At 58.9% G+C, this 23061-nt stretch overlaps 1 protein-coding gene across 3 annotated transcripts; it reads right to left on the bottom strand.

The window, feature by feature from the left end:
• Positions 1–310: 310 nt before the first annotated feature.
• KCNC4 (potassium voltage-gated channel subfamily C member 4) lies at positions 311–20868 on the bottom strand. Of its 3 annotated transcripts, none has more exons than XM_081122107.1 (4): positions 18934–20868; positions 8839–9775; positions 6828–7031; positions 311–1468 (listed from the first exon to the last, which is right to left on the bottom strand). In XM_081122107.1, the coding sequence occupies exons 1-4, from the start codon at positions 19609–19611 to the stop codon at positions 1407–1409; spliced, it is 1881 nt and encodes a 626-aa protein (XP_080978233.1). In that variant the 5' UTR covers positions 19612–20868; the 3' UTR covers positions 311–1406. The 3 variants fall into 3 exon arrangements, with proteins under 3 accessions (XP_080978233.1, XP_080978234.1, XP_080978232.1); XM_081122108.1 differs by having other exon boundaries at positions 311–1527; positions 18934–20696; XM_081122106.1 differs by lacking the exon at positions 311–1468 and adding an exon at positions 4366–4604 and having other exon boundaries at positions 18934–19698.
• Positions 20869–23061: the final 2193 nt, after the last annotated feature.

Here is a 23061-nt window from a genome sequence, read left to right as displayed (position 1 = left end):
GCACAAACAAGCAGGAACACAGTGACTTCCCTAAACAAACAAGTCTCTTCTTCCATGTGATGGTGGGGGGTCACCTGGCACAGGAGCTCAGAACACTGCCTGGGAGGGGTCCCGGTTAGTGTGTGGACTTGGGGCAGATCACTCTTGCTCTCCGAGCATCAGTGTCTAGCTCCAAACGCACGCTTCCTGGTGGTGGTGGTGGTGGTGGGGGGGTTATGATAGGAGGGTGTTGCGTTTCTCAGGTGTTGGGATGGAGGCCCAGGGAGGTCCCCACAGACGCAGAGCTGGAAAGGAGAGGCGAGGCAGTCACTCACACAGCAGGAGCAGCTAGACGCTCCAGATGTCTTTATTGAGGGTCGAGCACAGCATGACAGTCGAAGGCATGCAGACAGGGTGACAGGGCCCTGGCCTAGCCTTGCCTCAGACACACGAGAGGGGGACAGCTTTAGAAAAGGACTGACCAACACCAGGACCGACAAACACCAGGGAGGGGCAGGGCTGGGCTGGGAGTGGGGAGGAAGGGCCGAGGGAGGGGCAGAGGCCAAGGTTGAAGGGGTCACCCGGCCTCCGCTATTGCACGCGTCCTCTGGCCACCGGCCAGGAAGTACAGTATTGCAACTGGTCTCCACTCGCCCGAGGCTTCCCCTTCTCAGACCCCTGAGCCCGGTGGGCAGACAGACCCCCTTCCCTGCTCGTCTGCCCAGCAGCATCTTTGAAAACAAACGGACAAGGGAGACAGAAAAACCAAAAAGAAAAAAAAGGCAAAACACTCCCTCAGTCAAGGACACAGGTAAGGTGGGGGCGGGGGCGGAAGAAGCTGCAGAGAAGCCCCTGGAAATCCCCCCACAACTGGGGCGTGGGGTGGGAGGTAGAACCCCAATCTGGGGTGGGATGGGGCTAGTGGAGCAGTGACCCCGGGGGGCAATGTGGCCCTTCACAGGCCACCAGCCCACAGGGGAAACCCCCTGGAGAGTCTAGCCTGGGACCACCCAGCTGGATGGGTAGTTCCAGGTACACTTTTCTTGGAACATTCCACACGCTGCACGTACAACACAGACAAGGAATCAGTGAAGGGAAGGGAACAGGGGCCTGGGGGAGGGGCAAGGGCTTGGGGAGACAGCCTCACGAAGACAGACCACCAATAGCACGTGCACTACACACAAGAGTATAGTATGTATGAATATAGATACTATATGTGCATATATATCTCTTCAATGTACAACAGAACAAAATGTCAGGCCCAGATGGCCCCAGGCCCCGAGGGTCACACGGGAGGTTTTCCGTCAGTCCCGCGCCAACAAGGATCTCTGAGTCTTGCCCAGCGAAAATTCTTGCCTGGGTTCCAGAGTTCCCCTAAGCCTCTGGCTTTCTGTCTGTCTGCCTGTCTCTCTCGCGTTGGTGCCGCTTTAAGAGAGGGTGAGGACTTCAGCCTGGGCATAGTTGGACGAGAGGGCGTCTTGGCAGGTCTCTGTGTTTAAAGAGCACAGGTGTGAGACACTGGGACGCGCGCTTTCGGCTCAACATTGCCTTCGGGGGGTGGAGGACAGGAGTTCAGCAAAAGAAAGGGAGACACAAAGAACGAGACGTTAGAAGGAAGGCAGCTGCTGACCGGCAGGCTGTGGGGTAGAGAGCAGGCCAGGAGCAGAGCTGGACAGCATGAGCCCCGGGGCTGAGACCAGGAAGGGCAGGGATGGGGCAGGGGATGGGGTGAGCCCCTTCATCACCCCTCTGCCAACCCAGCCCTGGGCCAAGGTGACTCCCAGGTGACGTTACAGCTCATCTCCGTACCTGCTCAGGTAATGAGCCCCAGGAACCACCAGCCCAGGAGAGAGGGACCCCAGCTCTGCAGCATGCATGCGGCAGTGGGGCTTCCTGCCTGGTAACCCCCGAGCCATCACCCGGGCTGCTGCCTGCTCCCTTGGGGTCCCCCCACAAGGCTCCATCTGCTACTGCCACCTGGGGCGCTCCCACTGTTCCGCAGGGCTGAGATTGCTGCATGGCCTGCCCGGCCCCCATTCCTCAATGGGGCAGGAGCGGAGTCCCAGGGGCTGGAGGGGTGAAAGCTGCCGACCAGGAGGGTTGGGGAGCATGAATAAGCTCATCTCAGAACAAAAGGCCGGAAAGCTGCATCTTATTGAGAAATCAAACCCCTCTGGCTCCAGCTCACAGCCACTCCTCTCACAAGCCCTGGGGGCTGAGAAGCGGCCACTAGGGTTGCCTGTAGGCCTGGTACAGACAGGAAGGTAAGGTTAACAACTCCTACCAGGCTTCTTCCCTGCTCTGCAGGGAGAGGCTGGGCCCCACCAATGGAGGGAAGGCTTCTAGGAGCCAAGTACAGGCCCAAGTCAAGATCCAAGGTGAAGTGAACTGTGCTTTCAGATTGCGGGGGAAGGGAGAGTCTTCCCAGAGGAGGGAGGCCCAAGGCTGGGCCAGCCTGAGGCCCTGCAGGCAGCTGCCTCCCCAGGCAGATCTGGGGTGTCTGTAAGCTCAGAACATGTTTTGCCTTTCCCCAGGGCCCCAGGGAGGCCGAGTTCCTGAGAGGTTGTGGGGGAGCTCTCCCATTAGCTAGGTGCTGGTTCTCCCCTACAGAAGCCAAGGGGTTGGAAGGGCCATGTGGGAGCCCCTCTCCCAAGGCACCAAGGGCTCCAGCCTGGCACTGCTGCATCATGTCGCCCAGGGACATCTGTGCCCACCGCAGGGGTGCCATGAGCAGGCCCATCCCTGTGGGCGGGAAGGAGGCGGTGGGTGCCGTGGAAACTTGGGCTCCTGACAACTCGAAGGCTGCCACAGAAATAGCCGCCTCAGTTCCCTGAACCAGAAACGCAGTCAGAGGAGAAAATAGCTGTGGCGCCCGTGCTAAACTGGACACCTAGGTCATCATGTCCCCATCAGGGCCAGGGCCCTGGTGCCAGGGAGCCCCACAAGGGCAGGACTGAGCTTGTCCTCTCGAAGAAGCAGCTGGGCCCTCGCACTCAGCTGCGAGGCGAGAAGGGAGAAGGTGCCTGGCATCTCCATCCTGATCCCAGGGCTTTCCCCTCCCTGTCTCTTAAAGGGACCTGTTCCCTCTTCAGGGTGGTCACATGGATACCCCTGTATCTTCTCAACTCTGAGGAGGACATTTCATTCTGAGAAAGTGGGAGACAGGCCCCAGAGACCACAGCAGGGCTGGGCTCTCCCAGCTCCCACCTGGAATAGATGCTTCTGGAAGGCACATTCCGGGTCAGCCCAAGGCTGAGGAAGACACTGACATGGATGCTCCCAGCACACCAGGAGATGCCCTGACCTTTCTTCCCAGTCTGCCTCTCAGGGTGTTTTCCCAGCATCCTCCCGAATACTGTCCTGCCATACCTCTCTCTGCCCACCCTGAAGGAAGCAGATCCGGCCCTTCCTTAGTCATTCCCTCAACAAAGTTGCATAATCTGACTCTAAAAATTGCCAGGCGCACGGCTCCACTGTCAGGTCTCATTCCCATCAGGTGAAACAGGGAAGGACGGGCCTGGTGCTCTGTGGCGCTGGGCCCTGGGCTGCGGAGGGCCCCCCTGAAGAGCCCTGCTCTGTGTGCTGCTGGGGGAGGGCCCCTGCGGCTCAGCCCTCCCCAGGGGTGGCCGTGTGCCCTGCCAGAGTGGGGGGGGCAGGATGGCTCTGTCCTCACACTACCCCTCTGCTGACCCTGCCCAAGGTGCAGCCTTGCTCACACAGTGACTCACAAACCTGTTGTGCTCCTGGGCTCGTTAGGTAAATGAATACACTTAATTATAGAAATTAGATGAGTCTCCGGTTCTGGCAGCAACACAGTGCAGAGGCTGGGTGGGAGCAGCAGGGACTCAGGCTGGGTGGGAGTGTGAGGCAGCGGAGAGGGAAGGAAAAAAGCAGCATGGAGAGAGGTGCTGAGGCTCAAGGCGCAGATGGGATGCTGGGCCCCGCAGATGGGTGTCACCGGGAGAGGAGGGCCTCCCAGGTGACCAATCCTGGGGCTAGACTCTAGGAACTCCACCTGCACCCCAGGCCACAGCTGGAGAACAGCAGGCCTCTTCTCCTAGAGTGGCACTGCTCCCCTCGGGAGAGAAGCCCCACAGGACAGCCTTAGTCTTTGCTGGTCTGGGCATGGGAGGGACAGACAGACAGACATTAGTTGCAGGCTGTTTGGTTACTGGTTGAAGACCACAAGGAATGGAAGTATATTTGCTGTGATTAAGGTGGGACTCTGTAGGGGAAGCAGGGCTCAGAGACACAGGTCCTGGGGGTGCGGGCCCCTGAGAGTAATCCCCTCTGCTCTCAGGCCCAAACCTGAGCATTGTGGGGATCTGGGTCCTGTGGAGGAGATGCTCAGGGGGCCTGAGTTCTCCTGCACCCCACCAGGCTCCCTCAGGCCCCAGGAGGAACAGGGGCTGGCGGACATGAGCGTGCCTGCTTGTGTGTGCGGCCCAGAGCAGGAGGGCTGAGGTGCAGCTAAGGGGCCAAGTGTCCGGGAGGCGGGCTGGGGAGGGAGAGCAGAAGCTTTCTTGGAGGGTAGGGTGAGCTGTATCGGGACGCCAGTGGAGACAGCCCCAGACTGGTTCCGGCCACTCCAGCTATGTTGTTTAGACTCCTGGACTTTTCACGGCCTTGGTAAAGAAAAGGCACAGGGGTCAGAGGGCGTGCTTCTCACCTGAGGGGCTCGCTCCAGGACATCTGTGCTCCAGGGGACCATGCAGGGCAGGTGGTCCAGGTTGGGTGGAGGGTTGGCCTACCTGGGAAAAGCTCCCTGCGTCACCTGGGCTCCTGAAGACGGACTCCAGGGCCACACACCCAGCTGACCTCTGCCCTGCCGTTCGCTGTCCCCAGCTAAATTCCCCTCCAGCTGCACAAAGATCCCAGCACCCTCCTTTCTCAACCCTAAGAAGTCCTAGTTAGCATCTGCCACCTTCCCTGGCTAACAATGGGGTCTGCACCGGTGACAGGAGGAGGCCTGTGCCCACTCACTCCTATCCTAAATGAGCCCAAGTGCAGACACATGAGTGCAGCAGGGCCTGGCACAGGGAAAAGTTGCCGAGAGCACACCGCATGGCCTGTTTCCCGGCAACCCACCTGTTCCCTCTCGAAGGTCACTCTAATTGGCTGAGTTACACGCTTGTTGCCAAGAAGCAGTGTGGAGGCATCTTGAAAATAGAGCAGCCGGTCCTCATGAGCACCCAGAGAATGGTGGTGGGACGCAGGCCCCATGCACGCACACGTGTGACTCCTTCCCCCGGAGCCACCTGCTTCCCACACCTCATGGGCCTTCCCGACCTGCACCCTCAACCCTCTTCCACTGAGCTCCTCACCACACTGGAATGAAAGCAGGGGGCTCAAGTCCTATACGAGGGTGGGGTCCCCTCCTCATATTCTGGGCTGGCCACTTAGTAAGCTCCAGCCAGAATAGGGTCTGGGTCTGACCAGGACACAGTGGAAGCCACAGAGGATTGGGGCACACAGAAGCCAGGGGTGACCAGAGGGGCACAGAAGAGGGGCAGAGGTCAGAGCACAGCCATCTGCAGCCCTTTGGCTGGGGCCTCTGGGCTATTTCCTTCCAGCTGCCAGATCATAGCTCCTGCTTCTGACACCCAACAGGACTTATGCTGACATATGCCTCTCAGGGCCTGGTTAGGGCCAGGGCACCTGGGGATCCTGTGGGAACAGTGGCACTGAGAGGGCCAGGAACGAGGCCTGAGCAGGTGGCTCTGGAGGCTGCATGGGCTGGACAGGTAGGGAGACATCCTTGGGGGGACTGAGGCATCACAGGCTATTCCTGCAGCAGCCACTGCCCCTGCCTCATTCAACCCAGACTTGTTCTGGGGTTTGGGGACAGTGGGAAGTGGCAGGAGGGATTGGGCTGAGGGAGGGCTGGTTAAGAAGTGGCCCAAGAACCAGGGCAAGGCTTTGTTTGGGGGGAGTCCCGGTTGATTCTGAAACTAGGCAGGGTGTTTAAGGAGGTTAGGTCACAGGACAGGGCAAGAAAGACCCAAAAAAAAGTCATTAGGGATTGGGCAGAAGAAGCATCTGGTCCTGAGGTCCCTGGTCCCCAGCCACACTGGCCTGCAGCCACCACTGATCATTCCTGCCGCCCTCCCAGGCCAGGAACCCTAGCTCCACCGCCCACTGATGCTGGGGCCTGTGCAGGTCTGAGGTCTGCTGATGGCATTGCAGCCTTCCATGACCAGAGGCCATGAGCTGCCTCTCTGCACTCTCCAAACCCTTCAGAACCCAGCTTAGAGGGGACCCACTCTCCCAGCCCACCCTTCCCTGTCACCTCTAGCTTTACTCAAGTCACACCCCAGGGGCTTGCAGAGCTGGGTAAGCCCTTCCTGGGCTCCAGGCTCCCCCGGAGGCGGTAGGCCTGCACCAGGGGACCTCACACCAGCACCCCATTCGTACCCTGACTCCTGAGTGCTGTTGGGACTACTTACTTGGGGAAGCCTTAGCCATGTTTAAGGAGGCCAAAAGAAAGATAGGCAGTGACCCTGGGAAGCCAGGCCTGAAGGTCACAGCAGGAACCAGAGGAGAAGGTGACAAAATGGAGGAGAGGGGCAGAAACCCCTGATCCTACGTCTCCTCTTAGTCAGCACTTATCTTCCCTGTGGGCACCTGCAGAGTGGTCTGTGTGTACCTTCTGGGGATGCTCTGGGCCTTTCTAAGGAAATCAGGGGCTGGGAGATCAGGGTACACATCCTAAAAGTGGGGGCGTGTCCAAGGCAGAGGAGATGATGGCCACGGCCTCAGGGGATGAGAGGACTTCAAACTTTGTGGGGGACACTGGGGAGACCCAGCTCTGCGGGGGCTCCCCACCTGCCCAGCCCGGGGAGCCATACCTTTCCGGACACTACCGTCGGCACAGGCATAGTCCCCGGCGCTGAGCAGGAAGCAGGCGGCTGCCTTCTTGTTTCTGTCGCGGGTGCCGGAACGTCGCAGGGCCCGGCGCTCCTCTGGGGTGGGGGCGGAGGCCAGGGGCTGGGTGAGGCCAGCTCCCTCCTCGTCAGACAGCATCGCATTGGCATCTCCGTTCTGCTTGGAATCTAAGGGGTCAGACAGGAAGGACGCATGTGAGGGCTGCCCGGGCCTTCCTCACTGGGTCACCTGGGGCTGTCCAGATCCCAGACCTAGCATGTCACTTCTCCAAGGGGACGCAGGGAATGGGCCTCAGGGACTGACTGCCTTGTTGGGGTGACAGGTGCACTGCCAGGGTTACACCAACAGTGGCTCTTACAGCTATCTGCCAGGACCACCCAAAGGCAGTTCCTCTGGTTCACCAGGCATCCAAGCTAGAGTCAGAGCTCTCTGTGCCTGGGGCTAACCTGTGTCTGGGGGACCCTGGCAGGGAAAGAGGCTCCAATTCAGCTCCTAAAGCAGCGGGCTCTTCGCCCCAAGCTCTGCTCCATTAGGCAGCAGCCCAGGTGAAGCTGGTCCCTTGGATCTGGAGAAGGGGGGCTGCTCGGTCTGAAGGCAATGGCCCCGGCAGTGGCCAGTAATGCCCTCACTGTGGCCAAGCAGTGAGGGGCATGGCTGACGGCCCCAGGTTAGTGTGTGCTGAGCGGCTGGCCTACAGACTTGCACACTGTGATATTAGGTTCCCTCTGAGCCCTGGATGGGCCTCGGGGTACAGCTGCCATTCCCTCGGGCACTGGCTGGGAGATTTATACTCAGGGATGGGGCTGGGGGTACCACTTTGGTGGGGGAGAGAAGAGAGCATAATGGGTGCTGTTTCACCAAGGTCTATGGAAGACCCAGGCCCCTGAATGGCCCCGGGCAATGAGTGGCTTCAGCATGTACGCTGGGCACCCACCAACAGGCCATAGGTGAGTGTCCCAAGTCAGGCACCTGCCGAGGAGGACAAGTCCCACTTTGCCCACAGAGCCTAGCCAGCTGCTACCTTAGTGTCCTGGCCTACCTCCAACTCCCTGATGGCCTGGCACCCAACGGCCAGGAATCCCACCTTCCCTTAGAAGCCCGTCCCATACGCAACAGTTAGGCTCCCATTCTCTGGCCTAACTCCACAGTGCCAAGGGTTAAGCCAATCTCCTTTCCATCTCCTGACTCAGGTGGCAGCAGCTTTCCTGGTGGCCTTTCCCATCCTTGAAGAATGGGGTTCAGACCCTCAGATCCTCCCCTTCCAGGACGCAGACACCAGCTGCTGCAACCTTTCCCAACACCGCCGGGCCACTGCCTCTGGGTTCCCTCCCATCCCGTGTCAAACCCCAAGCCCAGGACTCAATCCAGCTTGTGCTGACAGAAGGCAGCCTCCCACTGCTGTTACGTTATCACATTTATTAAGCCAAGAGGCAGCAGCCTCAAAGGTTTGGAGAAATGATTCATGTGTTGATGCACCTTGGAAGAAGAGCTGCCCTGCTCTCCAGCTAATCATGGCAGCGCCTGATATTTGTAAAGTGGCTTTAACGTCTCAAAGGACTTTCATTTGTCATTTGTTTGGGTCCCACCAAAATCCTGGGAGTAGGAGATTAATGTCATTCCCATTTTACAAGTGAGGAATCTAGACCCACGGAGGGTGAGTGACTGGCCTCAGGGCACACCAGAGTGGTCAAGACCAGATTAGAAACCTAGAAACCTAGGCTTCTAACTTACAGCCCCATGCAGCCTAAGTTCACAGGGACAGTCACTCCACAGACCCTGCTGCTCAGGACGCTGTCAGAGAACCAAAGGACGGAGAGATTCGGCCTCAGTACTTTGCCCTCATAAAGGCACGTGCCACACTTAGGGGAGCCCAGAGCAGTAAAGCACAATCCCCGGTTCTGAGGGCTGAGGAACACCTGGGGCTCCCTGGGCCACTGCGGGGAGGTGGCCTTCTTTCCCAAACTCCAATCTCACCTGCCCGTTTCCTCTCGACCATGCCCTCCTCCTGGGCATGGGGGCTGGTATCACTGTAGGTGCTGTCCCGGGGCGAGGTCTCCTCAGACTTGCAGTAAATGGGCGACTCGAGCTGGGGTGGCCGTGGCACGTGCTTCTTCCGTTTCTTGGGCAGCTTCTGCTTGGCCATGGCCAGGGAGTAGTACATGCCGAAGTTGTTGACAATGACGGGCACGGGCATGGCGATGGTGAGCACCCCGGCCAGCGCACACAGCGCCCCCACCAGCATGCCCGACCACGTCTTGGGGTACATGTCCCCGTAGCCCAGCGTCGTCATGGTGACCACAGCCCACCAGAAGCCGATGGGGATGTTCTTGAAGTCGGTGTGGTCGTTGCCCCGCGGGTCGGAGGGCCGGGCGCCAATGCGCTCGGCGTAGTAGATCATGGTGGCGAAGATGAGCACGCCCAGCGCCAGGAAGATGATGAGCAGCAGGAACTCGTTGGTGCTGGCCCGCAGCGTGTGGCCCAGCACGCGCAGCCCCACGAAGTGGCGCGTGAGCTTGAAGATGCGCAGGATGCGCACGAAGCGCACCACCCGCAGGAAGCCCAGCACGTCGCGCGCCGCCTTGGACGACAGGCCGCTCAGCCCCACCTCCAGGTAGAAGGGCAGGATGGCCACGAAGTCGATGATGTTCAGCAGGTTCTTGACGAAGTCCAGCGTGTCCGGACAGCACACGATGCGCACCAGGAACTCCAGCGTGAACCACAGCACGCACACGCCCTCGATGTAGGTCAGGATGGGCTCCGTCTCCACCTCGCGCCGGAAGCGCACGCTGGTGGTGTTCCCCACGCGGTGGATCTCCGTCACGTTGCGGTCGATGTTGAAGGCCTCGTGGGTCTCCAGGCAGAAGGTGGTGATGGAGACCAGGATGAAGAAGAGAGAGGCAAAGGCCACCACCTGTGGGTGGGGGAGGGCGGGGGGCAACTGTCAGATAGGGGCCTCTGCTTGTAGAGGGGGGGGACACGGGCCACCAGGCAGTCCAAGAAACAGATGGCGACAGGTGGGGTTCAAGGACACAGTCAGGAGCTAGAATTCCCTCCTCACAGGGTCTTTACTTATCTCCTCGGATGCTTTAAGGCAATACTTCCCGCCCGGCCCGGCGTGGCTCAGGGGTTGAGCATCGACCTAGGATCCAGGCAGTCGGGGTTCGATTCCCGGTCAGGGCACATGCCCGGGTTGCGGGCTCGATCAATGACTCTCTCATCATTGATGTTTCTATCTCTCTCTCCGTCTCCTTTCCTCTCTCTAAAATCAGTAAAGATATATTTAAAAAATAAATAAATAAAGGCAATACTCCCCAATCTTTGTCACAGTGCCTAGAAATTCAACGCTGCTCCTGGCTGGAAGCAACTGACTGTGGCTGCCCCACTCTGCTCGCTGCCTAGCTCTGCCCCTCTCTAATCCAGCTGTGTTTTAAGGCTTCTCAAACTGGCATGGGTGTGTCGATCATTGGGGAATTTGTTAAAATGCCACTGCTTCTGGCGCTTGGGGCAGGGCCTGGGATTCTGCATTTCTAACAAGCTCTCAGGCCTGGCTGCCTGTCCGCTGGCCGTGCTCTGAGCAATGAAGCTTTTCAGCAGTCACTGCTCCTCCAAGTGGGGTGCAGGACCAGCAGCACAGCATCACCTGGGAAGGCATTAGAAACGCAGATTCTCAGGCCCCACTCGAACCTGCTGAATGAGAAATGCTGGGGGGAGGGCTCAGCAATGTTTTAACACACTTTCCAGATAATTCTGAGGCACACTAAATTTTGAGGTCCACTGTACTGTGGGATAAGCCGAGGCAGGGGGCTGGAGGGGATGACCCTGGGCCCCTTTCTGTTGGCTGAGCCTATTAAGCTCCAGCCATGACCCACATCAGGAAGCCCCAAGCCCAAACCCCTCTTTCTTGCCTCTCACCTTAGGATGTCCCAGCTGACTGCCCCGACAGTGAGAAGAACCTGAAGGAAGACGGCACAGTCCACAGCAGGAGACAGGGTGGTCTGCTCAGAATAACCACCCGCCCCCTCCCCAGAGCTGACATTGCCTGAACCCTGAGCTCCAAAGAAAAATGAACGGCACCCACTAGGATCAGAGCGTGCCAGCGGCTGGTCGAGACAGCTGCTGGGATCGCGGCTGGAGCGAGGACAGCGGCACTCGGCAGAGGATCGGCTGGGTTTAAGTGTCCCGTCATTATGAATGGAGATGAAATGCATGTGTAATAACACCAATTACGGAGCCTTCGTCGGTTATTCATGCGCTGCCACTCACCACTGTCTGGGTGCCCGTCGCTGGGGTCCAGGGCCCATGACGCGGCCTGTTCTGCTTGCTGGGTGAGGGTGGGCTTCCTCCCTGAGCACGGGGCTGAGCCAAAATCAGTGGGTGAGAGAGGACCACGGCCCCACGACCACTTGGCAACTGCATCTGCCTCCATGCCTGATTTCCACCTGCCCTGTCTAATGATGCCTCTCGGAGCTGCTCCCCTCCCTGCGAGTCTGCACCAGGATAGGGGAAAGGGGGCCACATTAAAACACCAGTGGAGAACACAGGGGGGTCTGGGAAAATGAAGCCAGCAGGAGCAGGAGCCAGTCTGAGGAGGGAACTTGGAGAATGAAAATTCATCAGCTGCCTATTCTGTGCCTCGCACAGCGGGGCACTCTGTCCTCCCAGGGACCCTGTGAAGCAAGCCTCGATATCCCATTTTATGAAGGAGGAACTGAGGACCAGAGAGGTTCTATACTTGCCAAATGTCACACAGCCTGCAAGGGGTGGAAACAACTTGAACCCAGTACTGCTTAGCTTCAGAGACTGTACCGTCTCTTCACGTCAGTCTGCACCACCTCCCAGCTAGGGTCAATTCACAAGCCCGGGAAGTTTTCTCTGAATTGTCAGTATTGCTCCCAGCCAGCTCCCTAATGACTATGTCACCCTTAGGGATGTGGTCCTATGGCTTAGGACAGACACCCATTACACACTAAGAATTATTTAACGATTTTAGAGAGGGAGGAGAGAGAAACATCAGTGTGAGAGAGATAAATTGATTAGTTGCCTCCCATATGCACCCTGACCTGGGATCGAACCCGAAACTTAGGTACATGCCCTGACCGGGAATCGGATCCTTGACCTTGGGGTGCATGGAACGACACTCCAACCGAGCCACACCAGCCAGGGCAAGACTTACCTGATTTACACTTGGATATGGACGGGCTGATCAGATAGAGCAGGGAAGGACAAGGCGGGTAGCCAACCACAGACACACTTCCCCACCTAACAACTTTGCTGGAGCTTCTCCTGCCTGCTTTTTCCCCATGAAGGTAAATTTCAAGTTCCTTTCCTGACCTCAGTGTTCTTCCCCTGAAGAAATGGGATGTCAGGGTGACACAAGCTGGTTGTGGGCATGGCATTTGGCAAATGGCTCCAACCTATGAGCTCTCTGTGGCCATCCAGAGATGAGCTGTCCAGTGGCCATGGTGATGCTGGGAGCCCACAGTCCTGGTGCACCCCTAACCCCAGAAGCAAAGGATGTTGAGGTAAGGGGTGGGGACAGCACATCTCAGCCCTGCCAAGAAGCATGGGAAGCAGGAGCTTGCTCTCTGAGGGAAAGTGAGCCAGGAGGATTGGCCCACCTGGGAGCCCAGTGTGAAGGTAATTAGTGATTTGGAAAAACAAGTTTAGGAAGAGCTGCCAAGGGGCGGAGCAGAGGGAGCAGAGAAGAGGAAGGGGAGGGAGGACCCTGTGGCCTAGGCCACTCTTACCTCACAGGGCCAAGGAGCCTGCCTGGTGCCTCCTCCCCTGCTGCCCCAAGGTCCTTCTGCAGCAGGCCCAGTGAGTGCAAAGCACCCCTCCTGCATCGGGAACTGCCCCCTGAATTCCTGCAGTGTGCACTCACTTTAGCTTTTTTTTTTTTTTAACACAAAACTATCCCATGTAGTCACTTCTACCCCTCACCTTCACTTTTCAGAAGATGAGGGCAGGTAAAGGGTAGCCACATGTGCCCATTTCTCAGGCAAGGCCTCAATGCCAAGGTGACATCTAAGCAGAGACTGAAGGAGTAAGTTATGAGATGATCCAAAAAGGCTGAAAGGCAGAGGGGACAGGCAGTGCAAAGGTCCTGAGGCTATTGCATGCTTGATGTGTTAAGGGGGATGAGAGTAGTACTTACCTTATAGGGTTGTTTTGAGGATTAAAAGAAATATTGGTAAAACTCAGCACAGAGCCTAGAGTGTCTCAGGAATCTGGCAGAGGCCGGGGGGTGGTTGGGAGGTGACAAACACCAGTCATTGGGAACTGAATACAACCAGTTGGGGCAGGGGAGTGGAGCCTAAGGAGGAAGGGCCAAGGAGACAGATGGACAGATAAACATAAGGAGATTCATGCCCAAATACCTATATTAAGGATGAAGTGTAGAAGAGAAATTTGAGAACACAGCCCAAGAGACTTGCAGAGGAAGATCTATGGGGATGAGATGAGGAGCTGAGCCTTTTGGGGAAGCAAGAGCCTAGTACCCAGGAAGTGCTGGGAAAGGAGTGGGAAGCCCTGGGGGCTAAGAGGAGGCAAGTAGCTACAGCCTGCAAGGTAAGGCACCTAAGCCATCCCTGGGCTCCTGGGGACGGGCTTGCACTATGAGGCCCAGGTTTTAGCCAAGAGACCCTCACTCCCCTAGGAGCAGAACCTGGCCCTGGACCCTCCCATCCTGGCCCAGGAGCCACTGGTTCCAGTGTCCACAGCCAGCCTCTACCTGATCCCACCCTCTGCCAAGCCAGCACTTGGGGCCCCTCAGGGCCACTGAGCTGCCTACAGCCAATGAGTCCCTGCCCCAGAAGGAATTCAGTCCAACCCGGACCACTGGCCCAGAACTTATGCAGCCAAATATTGCCCATTGTGTCCCAAGCTGTCCTATCTCTGCTCCAGCTGGTCCCCTGGCCAGGAAGTTCCCCTCTTCCCTAGCTTTGCATGGGTAAACACTACCCACATTGAAGACTTACTTATTTATAACCTGCCTCCTTCTAGAATTTATTTCAGGGAGTTAAGTCATTACCCTGCAGGGCCTCCCCAGGGTACCTTCTATTTCCTCGTAGAAGCTTTCTTGCACACACACCCCACGTGGCCCATGTAGAGGTAGAACTTACCACTTCCTCCTCTTACCTCCACTGAACTTTGATTTTTAAGATTACTGGACACCTCTCCTGACCTATCTTGTATTACATTACTATTTCTTGTCACCTAATTTCCCCCAACTGCCACCTACTGTACCTAACCAGGCTCTTTTCAGGAATAAATACTACCTCTGACTCGTCTTTATATTCATAGAGCCTAGCTTGGTGTTGGGCACGTAATAAGTGCTCAATAAATGTTTTCTGAACGAATGGAGCCAAGGGGTCTGCCTGCTCCCTTTCCAGATCCTGGGAGCCTGTCACAAGATGGTCAGCCCCACTAACTGGTGCTGCATGGGACCCACGTGTGCCCAGGAACGCCTCCAGGCACCTAGGCTCTCAGACTCTGGCTCTCCGAGTTGGGCCAAGTTTATTGACTGATGGGGACCCTGCCAGGGGCAAGGTAACCATCAGCAGCCTAAAATCTCCCCCAGCAGGGAGCTGGGCAGAGGTTGTGGCAGGCGGGCTACCCAGGCACAAGGATGGTATGAGAGCCCTGGTGCCCAGCATCCCAGGCCGACACTGTTCATGTGGAGGGGAGGGGCCTGGGGGCTCCCTGTTCCCGAGGCCCAGCTGCCTGACTGTTCTTGCCTGCTCTTCCCCCAACTCCCCAAAATAGCCCGACTTTATTTAATCCCCTCCCCCACTTTACACCCAACCCCAAACAGTGACAGAAACACCTCATCACCCAGAGACAAGATGTTCAAGTGGCAACTGTTAGGCTGTGAGAACCAGCAAGGAAAACACAAAACCAACCCAGGAGGACATGGAGGCTACCTCGGGGCTGAAGGTGGGGGCTGTGGCCCTGGGCCTGACATCACTCTTCTTCCTGGAGGAGGCAGAGGGGCTGCCCTGAGGCCTGGAGCACTGCCCTCCTGGGGGGCTGGGGAAGGCAGGGCAGCCAGCACCCAGGCTCGGGCTCGGCTGGCTGGCTCTCCTAGCCCAGAGGGCGAGGGACCAGTGAGTCCTGCCCTCATTCTAAAGCTTGTCACGTCCACCGACCAGCTGGTCCCAGGCAATGCCTGGGCTGAGAAGCTGGGAACCTCAGCAGGGGCGAGAGAACCGAGCTCTGTTTCCTCTCTAGAAGGCCTCAGTTTCAGTCCTCTGCCTGGACCAGGGACACCTAGTCTCCTTTCTTTTTGTCCTATGAACGTCCTACAGTGAGAGACAAGAGAGTGAGCAAGCTCAGAGGTGAGGAATTCTGGGGATGGAGGAAGTGAGGGAAGGGGTAGGGGACAGCAGAGGGGCCCCTCTGAGCCCTCCTAAGTCCAATGCCCAGAGGAAGCCCCAGGAGGAGCTGAGGCCCTGGTATGAGCAGGCGGATTCATGAGGTCTGGCTTTGGATCCTAGTTTACCACCAGCTGCGTGACCTTGAGCAAGCCGGTGAGGGCCTCAGTTTCCTTCTCTGTAAACTGATAATAATTCCTGCCTCACAAGGGCCAGACGAGACATTAGAAGAAAGCAGAAGCGACAACACCTGACACAGGATGCTTAATCGATGTGAAAACGCAGCTCCAGCTGCCTTCCTGGGCAGCGGGGGTCCTGTGCGTCATGTCCTCCACTTAGGAGGGAAACATCCTGGGAAAACTCAATCCAGGTCCTGACTTAGCCCAAGGGCTAAGTGAGCTAAGCCAGCCCAGCCCCTGGCGCCTCTGCAGACCGGGGCGAGGGAGAGGAGTGTCCGGGTCCCATTCATCGGGCGTCAGGTCTGCCCTGGGAAAAGGAGGAAGGCCCGATTCTACCGCTCCGGATGCTGCCAAAACCGCCACTGGTCCCTCTCAGTCTGAGAAGCCACCCTGGCTGTTGCTGAGCCCCACTCTACCTGGGACTGAGGGCAATGAGCAGGTGGGGACAGGACCAGCTTGCCCCTTGTGCCCCGTTCCTAGGTCAGGCCAGAGAAACAGAACCATAAGACAGCTGCCCATGGGCCTGGCCACAGTGAAGGGAGCAGGGTGCACACCCCCAGCCTGGACTCAAAGGCTGCCCGGGCCAGGCCCGAAGCTGAGGAACAGGCTCCCACAATCAGCTCAGTTTGCTGTTCCAGCTGGTATCTGGTTTGCTCCTGTCATATGCACCACTCAAACCAGATGCTGGTGCAGAGATGCCTGGGGCAGAGTCCTGCTCCTGGGCCCTGTTGGCCCTCAGTGAGGAGCCCAAGGCCACTGCAGGGCATGGTGCTGCAGGCCCCTGCCAGGGAAGGTATGCACACAGACCCAGGTGTCAGAGTGGGGAGGGCAGAGCCCCAGCACCCCTACACCTCAGGCTCTCAGGCCTAGAGCGGTATGATAGTAAGAGTCACTTCTGATGTCACCGTCCACCCCGGGGCGTTCTGATGTCATCCACAGGAGGTGCAGACCTTCAGAACACCTCCCAAGCCAGAGTAAGAAAGGGGCCACCTCTCCACCTTGAAAACAGCCTCCTCCAGTGGAGAAAAGATGTTGTAATGGGAGGAGCTGGGCTTGAGGGTCGGGAGCCCTGGCTTTGATTCACAGCCCGCCGCTATCTGGCTGTGTGATCTCAAGCAAGGTGTTTACCCTCTCACAGCCTCAAGCTATTAAACTGGGATAACACTGCCACTGTAAATTCATTGGGGGATTAGAGATTAGTGCAGAGGATATGCATGGAGCATTCAATAAATAGCAGTTGTTTAATTTTTAAATTATTATTAATTTTTAAAAATTTTGTATTTTCATTTGAGTCCCAGGAACAGCTGATGGTTTGCCTTTGCCTGGGCTCCCTCACAGGAGGCACGTGCTCTCTGGCAGGGCTGCCACCAAAGCCCCAGACAGCTGTGTACATCAGTCTCCAAGACCAGAAGGCTGGAAACCGAATGCAGGGTGGGTTGCTGGCTCAGCTATTGGTTCAGTGTCTTTGAGGAGACACGGCTCTGAATCCTGGTTCTGTATTGCTTCAATGGGGAGACTGAACCCTGCCTGGCCCCAAATGTCCACCCTCAACTGGATGCCCTGCTGATGTGGCTCTATACCAAAAAGGCAAAGGATGTTGGGCTCCTGGAGGACTTTAAGGGGCTGACCAGGCTCTGAGCTTACACACAGCTCCCTGGCTGGGCCACTCTTCAGTGAGTTGAAGAGGAAATAAACTCACTGATGGCACGGACCCTTGGAATCCAAAAGGGAAGAACCTGAGGATGTGGAAAGTCTCCAGAATGCTCAGGAATAGGGCCTAGCTCCCCTAACCTCCATCCCATCCCCGCCTGCTTGGCTTGTCCCGCCTCTATCAAGCTAAATCTGCCTCCAGCTCCCCCGCCCCTCACTTTGGAGCCTGAATTTTCTGTACTTGTCATCTCAGCGAACAGATGACACTAGCAGGGTCAGGGAACTGCATCGAGAGGCCCACAGAACTCACAGCAGACCCAGGCTGGGTCATGGCTGTGCCCTCACCTTCTGAGTTGGTCTCGGGGCTCCAGGGGAAGAAACAAGGGCAGCTGCCCCTAGCTTCACTCTCAGTCCCGAAGAAGGTCCCTGCCTTCCAGGGGCTGCCCTGGGACACCTACAGCCCCAGCCTGGCATGCCATGGCCACTGAGACCTCTGCTCCTCCCTCCTCTTCCAGGCAGAAGAGCCATCTGGCCTGGTCTAGCAGGCCAGCCTGGACGCTCCCTGTACCCCACTCCCCATCTCCTGCCCTCCCCTGGAAGGGGTGTGGAAGGGAACTTTTCCCTCCATGACCAGGTTGGGGCCCAGCACAGGAGGTGCTAGGGAGGGCAGCAGAGCGCTGAGGCTCATCAGCACCACAACTTGGGATGCCAGAGGTGACAGAACCAGCTTCCACAGCAGTAGGCAGTCCCCGGACCCAACACACTGTGTCCCAGACAGACCCCGGGCATGCTTCAGGATGACAGCCATAAGATCACATGCCAGCCCCCAGGGATCCCTCTTTCAAAGAATCTAAAGCCATCCTTTATGGTTGTTTTTTAGCTGCCCAAGCATATCTCTCCCCCCACCACCCCCTTCCACCTAAGGGGGTTTGGGGAAACTGGATTGACTTGGGGAGGGTATGGTGGGAAGGGACTAAGCTGCCCCCCACCCACCCCATACACCCATTTCAAGCAGAACCCTGAACTAGGCCTTTCTGGGAAACCAAGCGGGGCTGCGGCAGGAATTCGCGTCAACAAACCTGGGCTCATCACCAGGCAGCCTGTGGCTGGCCAGGGGCCGTGGGAGCCTGCAGGGCCCAGCCATCAGGCCCTTCCTGTCTGACTCTCCGCTCACCCCACCTGAGGCCAGGACAGCCCAGGTGTCCAGGAGGCCTTAGGGGCTTGGTGTGGGACAGGCATCCTGTCACCCTGAAAAGAGGCCTCTCCTAAACCTGGACCATAGGCGGGAGTTTTGGTCCCAGCTCTGCCTTTTCTGAGCAGAAGAGGCCGAGGCTGGTGTCCGCCTCTCTAAAACTCCTAGTTCCCAGCACTCTGAGTTGCTGGAGCATTTAAGTGAGGTGGCCCACCTGGAGGCGGCTGACCAAGGGCCTGCCACAGGGTATTAACACTCTAGTTTTCTTCCCCTAGACCCTGCCTGACCCTGGTAGAAGGCCTAACTGCAGTTCTCCAGGACTTTGACCCTGTGGAGAAGTGGGGGTAGATGAAGGTAGGGAGCCTGTGCAGAAAGAAGGGGTTGGAAGAGCTCAGCTAAGGGCACCCTATTTGCTAGGAGGGGGTGCAGCAAAGCAGGCTGGCCCAAGTAGTAAGTCAAGTGTGTGCAATCTCCTGATGAGTTATGCAGGGGAGACAGGGGTGGGGTGATATCCCTGGGGGCCCATGGAAGGCAGGGGAAACTGGGAGGGAAACGGGGGGGGGGGGGGGGGGGGGCAGGAAGGTCAGTTTTGCTCAGGCTCCTCCCTGCACCTACCCTACCACCGCCACGCGCCCCCTTGCAGACCTGAGAGTTGACCTAGGCTCCTGCCACTCACCCTGGCCGCTCGGGAGGAGTAGGGATCCTCGAAGAGTGCCCACATGCGGGGTTGCCAGCCGCGGCAGCCCCCGGACCCAGCGCCGGAGCCCGCGCCTCCCTCGTGGGGCCCCAGGCGCTGCAGGGCCAGCTCGCGCTCGTCGTCGCCAGCCTCGTCACCGGGCCCCGCGCCACCGCCGCCTCCGTCCGGGTTCTCGAAGATGTCCAGCGCCTCCTCGGCGTCGCGGTGCTGCCGGTAGGTCATCCAGCAGCAGGGCTCCACGTCGGTCTCGTCGATGCCCCAGAAGGTGAGCTCCTCCTCGAAGAGCGGCCCGCACACGTCCGCGGGGCAGTGCAGCTTGCCCGTGCGGTAGTAGTTGAGCACGTAGGCGAAGACGCCCGGGTGCCGGTCGAAGAAGAACTCGCTGCCCCCGCCGCCGCTGCTGCCGCTGCTGCCCGCGCCGCCGCCATCGGACTCGGGCCGGCCCCCGCCGTCAGGATCGGCCAGCCAGGCGAGGCGGGTGCCCGGTAGGGTGCGCAGGGTGCTGCGGTAGGTCTCATGTCGCGTGCCACCCACGTTGATGATGATCTTCTCCGACGCCTCGCCCTTGGCCATCTCCTCCTTCAGACATGTTTTGGATGGAGGCTTGTTCCCCGACTTGCGCCCGCGGTAGGAGGAGACACACACCGAGCTGATCATAAGAAGCGCTGCGGGGCTTCGGCTTGGGGCGGCCGCTGCCCTCCAAACACCCTTCCCGAGGAGGCAGCGTCAGACCGGGGAGGGGGAGGAGACGGCGAGGAGGCAGGAGGCGGCAGCGGCCCCCTCTGCGGCTTGGCCCTGCCCCTGCCTTCCCCCCGGGGCGCGGAGCGGGAGGAGTTGGGTTTCTCGGGTGCACAGGTGGTTGGGGCTTGGGCACGCAGAGCCGGGAGGGAGGCAGGGGGGGAAGGAGAGCCGAGAACCCCAGCGAGGGGCCGAGGGGGCGGAGGGGGCAGCGGGGGCCAGCACACACACGCTCTCCCGCTAGGACTGGACACTCGGGCACTCCGCGCCCGGGACACTCCCCCCTGCACCCCCCGGGAGAGGAGGCGGCGCACGGTCCAGGCGCACTGCGAGGCTCCGGGGCGCGCGCGCGCTCACACTCACTCGCACGGGCCACGCTCCGGCTCTCCGACCGCGCCGAGCCCTGGGCGCAGCGGCTTCCCCGCGGTGGCAGCGGCAGCGCAGTAGCAACAAGTCCTCCAAGCGGCTGCAGGGGCCGGGAAGACGCTCTCACGGCAGCCGGAGCTCCGCGGGCCCGGGCTCGGTGCGGTCAACACGAGGCGGCGGCGGCGGCATGTGGCCTCTTCCCCCCATTCATAAATCCAGCGCAGGGCCCCGAGGCCGGGCGGGGTCGAGCGGAGAGCCGCGACCGGGCGGGCGGGGGCTGCCCAGGGCCAGGCGGCGGCAGGAAAACAAGCGCGCCCGCAGGAGCGAGCCTCGGGTCCTGCGTCCGCGGCTCGGCGGCGGCTGCGAGCGGCGCTGGGCTGGGCGCCGCGCGGCGGGGGCCGCGCTGGGGCAGAGGGGGCCTCCGACGGGGCGTCCTGAGCTGCGCCGATCCCGGGGGGCAGGGGTGCCTCGGGGAGCGGGGCTCTGGGCACCGGCGAAGGAGTCTCCCGGGCGGCGGCCGGGCGGCCAAGGACACCTGCAGGCTTCCCGGGCTGCGCCGAGCCTGAGTCTCAGCGCAGCGCCCCGGCACCGGGCTCCTGCGATCTGGCGGCGCTGGGAGCCACGCCATCCACGCGTCTGCCCATCTCCGGGCGGGGCGCCGGCCTTGGCTCGCGGCAGGGGGCGGGCGAGAGGTGGCCTAAGGCGGGGGGAGGGGGCGCCGCGGCGCCGGGGGGCTGGGGCTCCAGGGGCTCTTGGTCTCCCTCCCGTACAGCTAGCAGACACCCCTCTCCGGTGGCGCCTTTTCCTCTCGGCCCCGCCTCGCCCGGGCGCGCCCTCCTCTGGGCGGGGTGGGCGGGGCGCGGCGCCCGGCCGACCGGGCCCACCCGGGCGGCCCAGACCTCAGCCTTTCTCCGCCGAGCCGAGCCCGGCAGAGGCGCGTAACCCTCTCGGCGCCAGCGCCCAGCCGAGCGCGCCCCCTGCGCGCCTCCGCCGCCTTCCCCTCTCGCCCCCTCCGCTCTCGGCCCCCCTTCTCCGAGCCCGCAGCTCCTCCCACTGCAGCCCGGGTGACAGCGAAGCGCTCTCCACCCCTGACCTCTAACCTCCGCTCGCCCCTTCTGGCTGCTTCGGTCGCCCCCTCCCCGCCTAGCTGGTCGCTTTGTTGCGGTTTCATTGCGGCTGCCTGGAGGCGGGGGGAAGAAAGCGAATGGAGAGAGTGTGTCGAGGAGGAAGCAGCCCCCTCCTGCTCCAGACGCGGTGTTGGGGCTGCCTGACCACCCCGCCCCCATCCTGGGCCTTCCAGGCCCATCCAGGCCCAAGAGGCCCTTGGTATTGACGCTTAGCTCGCCTGTCACACTCACGGAAGCCCCCCGTGGTGGAACGGGTGACCTAGCCAGCTCCTGATGGTGGGTGGGCCTGAAAGATTATTAAGTTAAGCCAGGGTTCATTGTTGCCTGGGACACACAGAAGTGCCCTCTCCTGCCTTGTGACCTGCTCCTGGTTCCACTGTTGTTTCACTCATTGCAACTGGACTTTGCCCTTTTTTATGTCTTATGCACCTCTCTGACCCTGAGCTCTTCCAGGCACTGCTTTTTCATCTTGATAGCTCCCACAGTGCCTGCCTCTGAGAACTTGTTTGCTAAGTGATTGAGAAGCTGCCATGCCCAAAACATTAGGTACTGACCGACTTTACTGGCCTCATCCCAAGAGCAATGTCCAGATTCATTTGTTTTTATTTGTTTTTAAGTCCAGAACCTCTTCTACATCTTTAAATTAAGCCTCATTTTTTTTTTTTTTTTTTTAGCAGTTTCAGGCAGCTTCCATATCCGTCAGATGATGTGAGGAGGATCATAAGGCAGAAATGCAAGGTGACTGGCACACCTGCCCTGGACACCTGTGCGCCATCGATTTCCAGATCAGGAGTACCTGGCGATGCTGGGACAAATGAGACGGGCCTGGGGGTGCTCTGAGGAAGGGTCAAAAGCCCAGTGCCAATCCAAGGGATTCTTATAAGCAAAAGTCTTACCTAATAATGAGGTCAGAAAACCAAAATGACAATGATCTTTGATAATCTATACTAATGTGCAGAGGAGGTGGGTACCATCTGGACTGTAGTCAGAAACACATTTACTGGCACCCCTTTTGTATCTAGTCCCCCCACCTCTTGGACCGGATGTCTGCATTTGAGTTTGCTGCAGCAAAAAAAAAAATTCCAAATATGACTGGAAAGAGAAGACCCAGGCGTGGCCAGAAGCTGGAGTGAGGAAGGAAGAACAGTAGCGAGGATATTAATGAACCGACTAATGAATAGCTGTAAATTCCTACCTGGTCAGATACTGGCAAACTCCCTCGGGATCTCTCCCGGATTTCAGTTCTTCAGGCTGCCTGAACTCAGTCATCCTAAGAAAAGGAGAGGTGGGCGGGAGAGGTGAAAACCCATCCTACTCCTGAGTCATTTGTTCATTCAATTAGTATTTCTTGAGTGCCTACTAAGTGCCAGAAGCTGTTCCGGGCACTGGAAATCAATCAATAAAACAGAGCCCCAGCCCCATCCTTGCCCTAGGAAATCTCTGCCCTCTTGGTCCTTTCATTCTGCGAGGTTTGCAGGTGGTGATAGACACGTGGGGAGATGGGTAGAGGGAGAAAGCTGCCAGTGAAAAAGGAAGCCTGAAGGGGAGGTCAGAAAGCTGGGGCTGAGGGTAAGGGAGCCCAGGAAGAGCCAAGGAAATCAGAGGGCCCCGCCTGGAAGACACAGCCGGATAAAGGTGCCCTGGGTCGGAGGGCCCCTGACTCAGGGCACTGAAGAGCTCCTGGGTTGGGGAGCTCAGCCTCAGGTCACAGGCCCCAGAAAAGGCCTCAGCACTTGCTGAATGTTTTTTCTGGGCTAACCTGTTACCTGGGCCTTTCTGGAGTTTTCGGGGGGATTCGGTATACCGCAGCTGGCGTCACAGGGCTTGTCCCCATCAGTTCTGTGTATATGAGGTCATGCTATTTCCTCAAAGCCCG

The sequence above is a fragment of the Miniopterus schreibersii genome, assembly GCF_964146895.1.
Source record: "Miniopterus schreibersii genome assembly, chromosome: 19".
In the NCBI taxonomy this organism is placed as follows: domain Eukaryota; kingdom Metazoa; phylum Chordata; class Mammalia; order Chiroptera; family Miniopteridae; genus Miniopterus; species Miniopterus schreibersii.
Note: the sequence above shows the minus strand (reverse complement) of the source record. Positions and strands in the feature narration are given on the sequence as shown.